Source organism: Aptenodytes patagonicus, chromosome 5, assembly GCF_965638725.1.
Source record: "Aptenodytes patagonicus chromosome 5, bAptPat1.pri.cur, whole genome shotgun sequence".
NCBI lineage: Eukaryota > Metazoa > Chordata > Aves > Sphenisciformes > Spheniscidae > Aptenodytes > Aptenodytes patagonicus.
The window spans coordinates 52,894,685-52,908,483 of NC_134953.1; the positions used below are offsets into that span (position 1 = coordinate 52,894,685).

Sequence of the window (13,799 nt, forward strand, 5' to 3'; positions counted from 1 at the left end):
TCATATTTGTGTTTAATTATGAACATGAATCAAACAGAGCTCCATTTTAATGCAGTTTATTTTAAAAACAAAGGAAATTCAACTTAATATATGAGGGGTGTAAATGAGCAATTAACTATTGCATTTTACTATTGAGTATTTTAATGAAAAAAACTTGTTCTTTATTGAAGTTATAATTGAAATCCAGACTCAACTTCTGGGCAAAAATATACAAATCAAAAGCAACATAAAGCAAGCAGAGCATATCAATCTAACTACATTAATAAGTACTCAGTCTCATCACCATCAGGCAATGTAAGTGTAATAGTTTTTGAAAGATTTTGGAACTATGTTTTAAAATACTACAAGTCCTAGACCGAAGTCCAAGGCGCTCGCATTTCTTAACTGGAACTGGTGAATTGGCAAGAATGCAAAGCAACTTCAAGTTCACTGAAAATGCTTGAGCCCTTATTGCTGAAGTGAGGCTTGAGTGGCTTGGAAATGCATTCTGTAGCCCAAAGTCTTCAAAAGAAAGAAATAAAGGTTTTTTAGGTGGGGTGGTTTGGTGGGGTTTGGGTTTTTTAGATACCCTATGGTTGCTTATATGGTGGTTTTGACTCTTTAGGTGTTAACAACATGGGATTAATGGTCAATATCATAATTCTTCAACACAGGTTTTTGGAGGGGGGTTTTGTTTGGGTTTTTTTTGTTACCATTGGTTGGTTGGTTGAGGGGTTTGTTTGTTTGTTTTGTTGTCGTGTCCCCCCCCCCCCCCCCCCCCCCCGAAACCAGCACACACATTTGTAAATAGCTTTTAAGACTGCCCTCCCTCAAAGCAGCATCATCACTTAATTCCTAGTGGGACTGAAGGATGGCCACAACCTCTCATTCTCCTGAACGGACTGATTTGCCCTCAGTAGAGACTTCAACTCCTTGTGCAAATGAGAGAAATAGATGAATATTTTGGGCAGGTGCTGCAGAGAAAAGATTTGATGCTTTTGTTGTTAGCAACCTAGGTCTTCAATGTAGTGTCTGTCCTGGGAGCTTCCTGAATGACTTTTTCACAGCAGATAAAGAATTCTCTTTCAGTGCTGGACATAAAACAGGATTTTTAATTCTAAAACTTCTCAGTGAATATTCTGCACAAGACTTCTCTCTGCCAGGTTAGTTAAGTAGATTTAAATCAAATGAGACAAAAGATCTCTGAAACAGTTTACTTAAAGGATACTGCTTTGACTCAATTGTAACTGAACCAAGTATATTTATTTGTAGCCATGTACTGGGTAAGCTTGTTTTCTGCTTGTTAAGAGTTTTAGGAAGAATCAAGTCTTTCTTTCACAGAGCTGAAATTCAACTTCCAAGGGCAAACTCCATTATGAATTGTACAGTGTAATACACATCTTCATAACCATAGTGCTTCTGAATACCACAACAACTTCAGCTAAATGTTAATTCATTTAGCTGCAAGTTTCTGTAGGTATTTCTTCTCTTGTGCTCTTGCTAGTTTCAATTACATTTCTAAAAGAAACATAGTAAATATAGGGTGAACTAGCAAAGGCAAGCACAAATACACTAACTGTACAATGTTTTAATGAAAATGTAGAAACATACATATAAAAGACAACAAGATAGGAAACACAAATTACTCCAAGAAGCTAATAAAAGCTTAACCTGACCTTGATATTTGCAGAGCCTGGGAAATCAGCAAAACGCCAACTCAGGTTCTAAGTGACCTTGTACAAAGTAAACAGCTAGTCCATGTGGTATTTCAAAATTGAAAACTAGAAGTAGAAAAAGGGAACAGCCTTCAACTCTTAGCACTTTTTGCCCACTATGAAACTAGTTACTTCCTGCATATTTCCCCTCAGAAAAGCCATATGGAGTAAGACAGACATGTTTGCCGCTTTGATTGCTCCCACTTTCAGACCAGCAGGAACTGGACAGGAACTCCAGGAGCTTCTCTTTAGGCAGACACAAGATGCAGTGGTTCAAGGCCCCTCAGATAGTTGTACCAGATTTCATTGATGAGAAACAGCCAGCCCCTTCTCCTAGAGGTCTTCATGTTAAAAAGAAGATAAAGCCTGATTATAAAGGTAAGGCAGATCGCACATAAAATGAGTACAATCCTATACTGAAAAAGTAGAGCATTAGCTTGAGCAAATAAGAAACCAAAACAGTCACGCTGGGAAGCCGCAACAGGCACCTCCAAAAGCTGATCCTACCGAACCATACAGGCTTTGCATAAACCCTAATTCCAACTGCACTGATTCTGCAGATGAATGCAGGACCTTCAGTCAGTTCAATCAGAGGTCTTTGTCTTTGGCAGAGCAGACTTTCCATAAAGGAGAAAGTTTTCTTGGCCTCTTAACAGCTCTCCAGCAGGAAAGACTGCTGATGCACAGCTGGAGTACCAGAGGCTAAAGCTCCTGAGAAGAGATCTCACATGCAGTTTAAGCACTATAAACATTTAGTAGGACAAAGGATGCAAATACCGTCCTGTGCCTTGAAAAACATCAGCTCCTTGAAAACTGAGCTGGGAGGAGACAGCAATGTCCATTTCTCTCAAAAACACAACCACGACAGCACTGGACTCAGACTGAACTGGAAGTCAGAGTATCTTAAAAGTTTAGTGACACTGGCAGGGAAAGATAATCCAGCGAGAATCACAAACTGGTCCTCAAGGTCCTAAAAGACTCGCTGGAAGAGGAGTATCAGGTTTCAAGAAGCTCTTATGCCCCCATCCTCTCAGTACCTCACCAGAAGTTTGTCACTTATCTCAGACTAGCACTCCAGTACACAGGGAAGAACTCACTAGCTCTCTTGAAAGGGCTATCTGGGAAGCTATAAACCAGATCTAGACAGAAATTCTCTGAAAGAGTAATTTAATTCACAAAGCATTCCAAAGATTATTGTATGGTTTTTGAATACGATCAGTGTAGCTAAAGAAAGCATGGCTCATTAGAACTGTTTACATTTTTTCTCCAAGTTTCAAAGGACTACTAAGTGAGAAGGTGAACAGCATCTTATCAAGACTCAAGAATGGGCTAAGAGATAAGAAACAGTATTTGTATAAATGACCGAATCTAATTGTGGCAGAAGGTTAGCGGCACCGCAAGGGACCATGCAGTTTCTTCCCCCCTCTAACCAGCTGTGTGTATATTCAGGATGCCAGCTGGTAGACCACATCTGGCTGGGGAAGGACATTTCTCTGTCCAGTTCATTCCTGTAACACAAGGAAAACGTCTGCATTGACAGCGTAACCCAACATATGTTGGTCAGTCAGGTCAAAGCTCAGTTTCCTCAAGTTGCTGTGTGAGTCTCCTCAGCAAATGGAAAGTAAAGGACAAATTGCATGGAACCATTGGACCTTCTAGTAAAATGATGTTTATGAAAACTACTTTAGCTCCCATGTTTTTCAATTGGGCATTTGTAAAAACATTCAATTAATCTTTAACCCACAGAATTATCCATACTCCTTGAAAAAACTAAGTTACAATTAATGAATACATACAGGCATTGAAGCATTTAATTAATAGCCTGGAAGGAGATGAACAGTAGGCAGTGATATCTTTAGCAAAATAGTATTTATATTATCCAAGAGGAAACCAGGGAATTTCAGACAGATTCAACCAAGCGAGGTTGCTGGGCAGCGCAACAGCAGACAAGGCTTGATGCACAAACGCCAATAAAATACGAAGGCAAACAGACTTGTTGCAGAAGGTTTCTCTTAGGCACTCCTTGAGGAAAGACTTCAGCTTCTCTGGAAGAGTTCAGTGGGGACCTCTGCTAAATCGCAGCTTTAATCAACAAAATAAACATCGCTGACAAGACATTTGACTACAAGGAAGAATAAGTAATGCAAACAGTTGTTGTTGTGCAATAGCAATGGCAAAGCCTCAGTCTGGAATACATTTTGCAGTATTGAAGCTACCACCTCTGAATAAAGACACTGAAAAGGCATAGAGTTCAGAGTCCGACAGACCGATGGAGAGAAGAATTTTGTAACAGACTTACAGAGCAACTGTTACCCACAAAGGGAGAAAGAGATTATAAAAAGTACAATACAACAGTTATTGCAGGGAAGATACAGCGCGTGGCAAAGTATACAAAAGAAAATATTTGATCATTTATAGAATTTGCTTTATCGACACAAGGTATCTCAAAGCAAAGAACTTCAAACTTCTCTGAAAGAGGCAACACCTTTATACAGACAAGAACATCCAGAGCAATAAACAGGTAATACTGAAAGGAATTTCAAGTGTGATGTCCAGACCACATTCAAATTCCAGACCCTCCAGCAAAGCCATCTCCACAGCTCCCTGCAGGCAATCTGATGAATACAACTGCTGCTTTCAGCTCCAAGGATGGCTTCAGGCACACATAGAATTCAAAGGACTACACTGTTTACATCTGCAAAAAGTGCCCCCAGTTGCATGTGTGTTTAGTAAAGGTCTTCCCTGCTTAAGTATTACAGTATTTTCCCCTGAAAAAAGGACTGAAGCCAAATATTTCTTCCATTGCAGGAGTTTTCTGAAGAAGTGAGAGGCATCACAGCCCTCAAAAAAAGTACTCCTTCCCTAGGATCTCACAGCATCTTTCTCCCATTTGAAATACAGAACTACAGAGCAGCAAAGCAGTAGCAGCCATTCCCAAGCCTCAGGTGTTGGGTTTTTGGTTTTAACAGATCTACTCTATCTTGGGCAATGTCAAATGCCATCCAAGATATCATAAAATTTAAGAGCTTAATATAGAATTTGAACAATTGAAGATGAATCTACAATTGTTGTGAGCAAATATCTGTGTTTATTTTAGGCTAACATGGTGGAGAAAAGAGTTTAATTTCATAACCACACTGGGAAGCATGTAGTGGAACTAATGGGCTTTTACAAGGGATTTTACAGCCCCCAAATACAAAACTCTGGGCTTTAAGAGACTTACGCACGCCCTGATCCATTAAATGCTGCCCTAAATCACTCCCCACAGACTACTGGGTAGAGGGCAGTCCTGACAGAGCTCTTCAGAGGCAGTAATACAAATGAACAGAACAAAATTCATTAAAAATTATTAGTGATGCACTAACAACAGACTGGCTTAATACGGCGGTGGTAGGTGAAATCCCTGGGGACAGCAGCAACCAAAAGGAAATACATAGCACCAAGCTACGCTCCATTTTGCCCTTCTCTTTACCTCCTCTGGAAAATCCAGTGAATCAAGGAAATACCTAACAAGTAAAAAGATCTGCAAGGCAAAAACGTAACAGTTGGAGCCAAACCTTACAATAAAAGCTTCATATTCTCAAGCTATCTCAGCAACGCATCTTTAGTAATTATCCAAAGACAAATCACCTCATTCTAAGTACAAGGGGCAGAAACTGCCAGAAACAAGTCAGCTGCAGATAAAACAACTGTTACCTATTAGCCTGATCTCACAGCACACATCCACCAACCCAGCCTCACCAGAGTGGTCTAGCCTATTTTGTTTTAGTGCCAAACACACGCAAGATGTACTGAAAACTTAAAGACAGCTCCACATAAGATTATTTGGCACATTTGATCGCAAAGAGTATCTCCCGGCCTGGAAAGTCACCAAAGGCACAAGGGAAGAGGCAGCACCGTGGTCTAAATTGGATGCTGTCATTCTGTCATCAGATCAGTTCAGCTTTTAACACCTCAGGTGTTTTATTACAGCTACCTCCTAACCAAGGCTTGCTGTTGGGAAATGGAAAGCAGCACGAAACAAATGGGAGGTTGTGGTAGGTGTTCCAGAATCCATACGGGATAAAGTACTAACTAATGGTGTAACTTCCAATGCCTGTGAAATCAATCTGCTCTGCACAACACTGGAATCAAGTACCACAAGAGAAACAAACAACATCCAGGATAAAGTTTGTTTATGTCTGATGCTTCAAATCATTTGTACACTCAAGCTTGGAGCTGCCAGGTCTGGAGCCTGCCGCATGCTTCCTTGCTCCCTTTGTATCTGCCAGTTCAAACATGAAGGAAGAATCATAATCCCTCTTGGCCTCTTTCAGAGAGCTGTCTCTTGGAGATACTACTGTAGTGACAGCACATCACCAGCCAACTTGCCAACTTTGGCATAGATGGATCTCAGCCAGCACCAACGAGGCTACTATGCTTTTTAATACAGTCTGGAAAGGCACCAGAAAGTCAACCATTGCTACACCACTGGGAAAGACGACTGCACTTCTCACAGGAGTCTGACCCAGTCTCCCTGTGCTAATACAAAGGCTAAGACTGCTCTTTGCATGTTATCTATGTGCATACCAACCAGAATCAGAAAAGAGTGCAACCCCAACAGCGCTCTCTGGCAGGTAATAATCAGTACTCTATAGAATGTAGCAAGGATGTATATTCCATCATTCAGGAGACTGGCAGGTTCAACATTTATGATGTATGTCATCTAGTGTCAAGAGTTAGTTCCTCTACATTTCAAGCTTCTAAGTATTACAGCAAGGCAGTATTTTTTGAACACTAAGTTAGCATGACTTGTTACTGTATACTTTGTGATACACAAGCTGAGGAAAGTGGTATTTGGCAAAGTAAGTTTTAAAAAACAAAATACCAGAGCATATGATCTTACATAAAAATGTTAAACATTAGCCTTTTGATGTTTATCCTCCCTTCTTAGCAAAGAAAAGTCTCGTCTGCCCAGAGTTTAAGGCTGGGATTTTCAAAGAAAACCAAGGTAGGGAGCAAATATTACTCTAATTAAATAGGAATCGAACCCTTAACTCCCCTCTTTGAAAATTCCTGCCTAAAGCTCTGCAGAAAAAGTAACCCTTGTGCTAGTGTTTAAGAGCATATGACCAAGCTAACAGCTATTTTAATTAAAAAGCACAGTCCTGCTGCCTGAAGAGCTTTTCTGCTCAAGACAAACATTTGCTTCTTAAGCTACCTCCCAATGCTGGAGTTATTTGGTGGAGTCAGCTGTTAGCACACTGTGCTTCCCTTGAGACAAAGGTCTCCTAGATTTTAAAATATACAGTTCACTGGAGCCCCCTTTTCAGGGGAAAACAAAGCCTAAATAAATACAACTGCCATGGGAGTCTCGCCTTCCCAGCCACAGGGGTAGAAATAATGAAAGGAGGCAAGAAGGCCAAGCCTGCAACTGAAGCACTATAATGTAGGTCTTCCAAAACCCACTTGAGCATGGACATAGCGTGTCCCCCAAACCCAGAGACTCATCCCACAACTCCTGATGCAGCACTTAAGTCCTTTGCATGGTTTGCTCCTGAACTCAATGGAGGATACAAATCTTGATCTCTGCTGTGCACCACTCCTGAAAGATGATTTGGGCCAAACACAGATTCATGATGATCTTCTGAAACACTGCAAGCTTTCCACAGCGAAGTGGGAGTCCTTCTCAGCCAAGAAAAACAGAAGCATTTTATATTGTTAATCACTTTAGTACCCGAATTCTCAAGTCATCTTTCTTAACACAAAGCTGTGTAGGTTAGATCAACAGAGTAAACAGGTGCATTTTAAACAAAGTCTTGCTTCTTTGTATGAACTGTAGTCTGGAACGACTGAGCAGCCTTTAAATCCTCAGATGGTTTCACCGTGTCCTGTGGAAGGACACCCTAACCTTCCACATGACTTTACAGCCCTGGACTGCCATCACTTCCTCTGAGACCACTCTGTGAATTTTAATTCCTGATCCCAGACAAGGGGGGGGGGGGGGGGGGGAGCTGGACAGGATTTTTTACTAGATTAGTGAGTTAAAGTGGCATACTCCAACAAATACCAGAGCCAGCTCGGGAAGGGGAAGGGAGGCTGGGAGCAGGCAGAGAAGGCAAAGACAGCTTCCTTCTCAGACCACAGTGAGCCTATCAGGCTGGTTTAATTGTTGGAGAACAGCAGCACAAAGCAGGGTCTTCACATGGCACAGACATTAGCCAGGATTTTTGGCTAATCTTGACTCAAATCACACTTAAAACACACCAAATTCTCTGGCCTGCCATGCACAGAGGAATAGACTTCAGTCTTTCACAAAAGCATCCTTATCTATTTCCAAGAAAAGGTGAGCTTGGTTAAACATCTGCAACACCACACCTTGAAAGGACCCAACAACCTGGTTCTGAAAAAGGATTTGGCCTGGGACAAGATAAAAGTCATCCTTAAACAAAAAATCAGTTAACATTCAGCAACAGGAAAGATCTGGGGCAGTTTCACTAAAACACATCCAAGATTGTCTTGCCAGTTACAAATTTATGAGGTTGACAATCATTATAACCATATGAAATACGAGAACTTTGAAGGTGACAAAAACAGTAGTGACAGCAGGAATTCCTCCACATTGTTTCTGAAAGGCAAGATTTTATCTTTCCGGAAAAAGCAGTAAAGTGAGAAAGAGAAGGCATGCACTTCAACAAAAAAGGAGCAGTGAGCTCTGTTTGAGGAGTCAGAAATTAGACCAAAAGCAAACAGTCTCTCAAAAGCTATAGTAGCAAGCAGAAAAAACATTTTTAAGAAAATGCACAGTTACATAGTCCAGCCTACCACCTGTCAGGGAATTACAAGAGGCAGATGGTTACCAAAAGGAATTGGGATAGATTTTGTTTCAGTAAAGGATGCTTCAATATTACTTTACACAAAACTATTTGGATGCAGTAGAGCTTCTTGATTTTTCTAGCAAGGAACGGGACTGGTTTCTCTATGCCATGAAGCACGAACTATATTAACAAACATGCCAGATCATCATCCACAGCACAAAGATTAAATAAAGACTAAAACTGCAAACAGACCAATTTAAATTTCTCCAAGATTACTTGACAAGTAAGTATTTGAAAGAAGAGACTGCAGAAGAACTTTTATGAAGACAGCACATCTACGCTGTTAAGTATTTTTAGAAAGTTTAATATCCTTTCGTTTTTGGCTGACGTTTACGTACAAACATGTGTGTTTGGGACTTTTTTTTTTTAAAAAAAAGCTGCACACAATGTCCTCTAACCTCAAGGTCTCATTGGAAGCTTTTGATTTCCTGAAGTGTTCACTCTCACAGTTCCACACTTACGCTATAAGCATTTACCAGGACAGACCCTGAAAGAGTTGTTTGCTCAGCCCTCCCCTCTTCACTTACCTTAGAGGTGATTTATAATGTTATAAACCACGTTTGTGCAAAGGATGGACCTGCACTTATACAACATTTCCTTACTGCTCAGTAACTAATTTTTTATTGTAGTTTACTCCTGTCAGCATCAGCTGCAGTTTAATCTTGAAAAAAATCACCTCTCTCTAAACTATTCTAGCAGTCCTCCATCTATTTTGTGACCTGCCTCAGCGTCACACCTCATGTCTCCAAGCTGAACATGTACTGTTACCCTGCACTTTCTTGGTCTCTAATTGAAGATGCAGGAAAGGGACTGAAGTCCATTCAGAGAAACAAGCTTCTTTTAAGAAAACACTACTGAGATGACGGAGCAGGGTCACTGCTGGGCTGAGCTGCAGGACCACATTAGAACAAGAGGCATTCAGGTGACTCCATTCACTGTGGAGCTGGACAGGATTTTGGGGTGTCATGGGACATCACTTGCACACACAGTTATTGGGCAAAAAGAATACTACAGACACAATAAATGAATTCTTAAAGGCCAGCTGGCCAAGAGCTTTTCACTGCACAGGCTTTCAAGCAAAGCAACATAGAGAAGGCCCCAAATGCAGGCCTCCACTGCCGTTGTGAGCCTTCAGCCTCCAGGGACACTCAGATCAGCAGCTACACTGCAGAGGAACGGCTATCACTAAGGCATCCTGTGGACGCACAGAGCTACTGCCCTACATGTGACAAACATATGCCAATGTGAACATGCATAGCTACTTCTGAAGTTACTCATGTTTTAGTTTGAACACCGAAACCGGCACTATTCATTTCAGGCAAGACAGTTCAGTTCCCCAAAGGCTCTAACGTTCATTGTTCAAACAGCCAAGCTGCTGTTTCCTAAACGGTGAGACCAGTTTTAGTTCCACACTGACCTGATTCTTGAAGTCTGGAAAGTCAGTGGCCTTAAGAAGCCATCATCTAAAACCACTGCTGCGCTGATAACCTTAACTTCACCATAAACAAAGGAAATTCTCAGAAAGCCCATTCCATTAAATTGTTTTAGAAAGCCATGAGAACGTAAGGCTTGGGGAGTTCCTCTCTCTTTCCAGGGTTTCACCAAAGGGAAGCGTCCTTCATGCACATGGTTTTCTGGAGAGACTGTCCACACAGAAGAAAGATGGCACAAGACTAGGCCACAACACAGGCCTAACGATTTTCCCCCAGTGCTGGTCAGTCAGAGCCCATAAGAGGTTCAGAGAGGGAACCACCACAACTGCATTGCAAAGAACTTCAATGGTTAATCAGAGGGACAATCTACCACAAAACCAAACAGAATCACAGCCTATTACCACCAAAGTCTCTTCCAGGTGAGTTGCAGAAGTCATCCCTAGTTGACAGCAGCTATCCACCCAAATCCTGTAAGCCAAGCTAAGTTTACAATGCCTGTACAAAGCAAAATAATACCTTGTAGATTATATATTCACACTGTACACACTCATGATCCCTCATATCCTCTATGCTTCAGGAATAAGCCTGAGATTAATTTACTATTGACAGACGCTAGAAGCCATAAGAAGGTTTATAATTTCTGTGGCATGGAGCAAGATTTTAGGGGTCACTGAAGGGTTGTTGGCTCCACACCCAAGCTCTCTTCATGTTTTTCTTTGTAGGTTTCACTTTCTGCAGACTTTAAGGACATAGAGACAGAGAAGCAGTACAGAAGCAAGGGTACTTGCTCATTAAGGGGAGGACTCATTTTCTCATATTTACATCTAGTTTCAGAGAGCTATGCAAGCAGTGGTGCATTTCACTCTTATGTGGTTTTAACTTCATTTAAGAATATATAATGTTTTAAAGTTAATGAGGGTTCTTAACTGACAGCCTCCTTTGCAGTTAATGACAACCGGTTTATAATGAGAATGATGCTCTCTGAGGAAAAAAGCTAGAACAACATGAAACCTCTGGTCTCTAGTAGTCAAACTCCTCACAGTACATTTGTCTGAACTACCAATCACTACAGACGTTCTGGTTTCAAACATAGTATTTCCGAGATACAGAGAAAAATGTGCTAAACATTCTTCAGAACCTGAGGAGCTAGTTCAAGCTTACTTCCGAAACAAGTATCCCAATCTACTTTATGAAAGGAAAAATGCAAATTGGGTCCATACCTCAGTTTTCCATTTCTAGGGCTGTTTTTTCACCTATGATTTTGAAAGAAGGGCAAAACTATACTCAGCTGAAAAAGTGTGCCAGCTAAGAATGACTAGTATGACTCAAAAAAAAAACCCACCCCAAAACCGGAGGTATTTGTTTATTTCTGAGGTATGGAGACGTTTTGTGACTAAAGACAACACTGAATTTCCTGTAAGCTGCTCCCTTACATCATGCATAACACTTTCTCGAAATTCACACTTTTTCCCCCTACAGAGTAAAGCAGGCTCATTTATGAAGCAAAAGTAGCTTTGCTAGTCAGAGAACTCCAGATAAAAATCAGTCACAGCAGGAAAATAACAGTAGCAAAAACATAAGCTTCCCATACATAACGCTTATTCTCTTCCCTCCTTTTCTCCCACCTATGCCTTTGTTCACATTTGCCCTGATCTTCAGCAGCGTTACCATTATCTACACAGGGATTGTTATCCCAGGTTAAAAATACCCTCAAGATGCATCAGCAAAGCACCATGAATGCACACACCTGTAATAGCAAAGCCATGCTTTGTACTCTTCTAAAACACGTATCCCTCTTACAAAGTAATCGATACAAGCGGAAGTGCAACTCGTGACAGTCGCATTGCATTGCGGCTCAAGAATCACGGTACCTGTCTGTCAAACCCATGTGCACATAAGCCTGTAATACTGCCTGGTGCAATGGGAAATTGCCCTCCATTGTGGTGGCTTTGATGCAAACAATTTTCTTGTAAGGGTTCCAGTGACATCTGCCCCCCAGACTGCAGAACAAGTCACAGATGTGAGCTGCATTGAGCCATATACAGCCCCAGTTGTACATTGGGTGAAGGCCAGAAGTCCTGCATTTCATTCCCGTAAAGTATGCCCAGCCCATACAGGAATGTTTTCCATAGTACGTACCTGTCCATTGCGGTGGGCAGCGGCAGTTGTACGTGTTCACACCATCCACGCATATACCCCCATTTTGGCAGTTGTGATTGGGGCAGTCATCAACGTTGTGCCCACAGACACTTCCCTCGAAACCTGGACAAAGCAGAAACACATCACACTGAAATGGGCTTCCAGCCTCTTTTGAAGAGAATTCATCCTTCTTTTTTTCCTAAATACTTGCCCTGTTAACCTAATCCTGATGAACCTCAGTGTAGCACACTGACCAGAGACTTCACTGAATGCCTTTGCTGATAGCATGCAGGTCAGATTACACAGTTAGAACACTACTACCGTGGGCAGATGGCCAAATACGGTTTCACCACCAAAAAGACAAGGGTATTTTTTCTTTAAGTGACTAATGAGAACTGTCATTCAAAGCAAACAAAGCGAAGACCAAGAGATTTAGTTTACTATGAGGTAAACTCGTCACTGCCCACCACCCAGGACAAGTTTTTCCCATGGCAAAAAAGTACCTGGCGTTCATTTCGTCAGTACCTCAGCATAGTTCATATGCCTTGGCTACGTCAAAGAAAGATGTTCTATACTTTGGAAATGAGCTTCCGAATTCCTGATTTGGCCCTCTTCAGTGTTAGACAAGTCAGTCAATCAACAAATCAGCCACCACCCAAGCGATGCTTATACACTAAGCCCTGACTGAAAAGCAGAAGAAACCAGACACCCTTCCCCAATGAAAATTAAGGCTCCCAACGAACATAGCCACACTGGCAAAATATCCTTGCTAGACCTCCCTCTCCTTTCAGATAAGAAGTGGGGACATTAGGGAAGGGAGTCGTCAATAATCCATCTTCCCCTTGATTTCCGCTGCTGATTTACTTCATGCTTCATTAAATAAACCTGACATTTCTGCTGGATGAGAGCACTATATATCAAAGCACAAGTGGATGCATGATAATGCAGACAAAGTAAATGATTCCAGAGAACACGCGCTAATTTAAAACATCAGCTCTGCCTCTTCACTGCTTTGGAATGTAACATTAACATGACATAGTCCTCTCATCCAAAATTATGCTTTAACCCCTCTACTTTTGATGCCCTGTTCCAGACACTTCCATAACATCTGTGTCAAGTCACATAGACCCTGTAAGCAACATCTGATGTAAACAACATCACAGCAGATCGTGCTGTGTGGCAGATGAGACAGACTGTAAAGCTCTGAAGCAGCTTCTCCAGGCTACCACTACTCTCAAGAGACTTGAGATGATTCGTATGCATTCCTGCCTCTTGAACTTCTCCAATACTACAGGTAAGAGTCAGAAGCGGAGTGCTGTTGCTAAGCTGTATCAAGTGCATTAGCATCCACTAGCAAAGAACAGACTCAACAGTAAAAAAAAAAAAAAAAAAAAAAAGACACATTATTACCCTCTCCCTTCAAAGCCTTTCCCACCTTCACCCAAGATCCTGTAAATTTCATGGCAGTAGGGAAGATTAAAATGAAGAGGAAATATACCATGGTTAGTCTGCATCCTAATCATCACAGCAGCACCTTCCTGGCAAAGGCGCTGGAGGAACAACTAGCAAGGAATACAATTAGTATCAGATCACTATATTTAAAATTGTATAAATCTACCACGCATGACCAAAGGCCCAGCTGTAAAACACAGGGGTGTCCTATCAGCTTGCTTTTC

General features: G+C 41.4%; 1 protein-coding gene across 2 annotated transcripts in view; it reads right to left on the reverse strand.

Moving 5' to 3' along the window:
• The window catches only part of NOTCH2 (notch receptor 2), an 88,205-nt gene that overhangs the window by 47,352 nt on the left and 27,054 nt on the right, over nt 1-13,799 (reverse strand). For both annotated transcript variants that reach the window (XR_012995477.1, XM_076339814.1), the window contains exon 5: nt 12,124-12,246. Coding sequence is in view for 1 of the 2 variants with exons in the window: in XM_076339814.1 (XP_076195929.1) it covers nt 12,124-12,246 (123 nt within the window). In the remaining variant the exon portion in view is untranslated. The remainder of the gene's footprint in view (nt 1-12,123; nt 12,247-13,799) is intronic.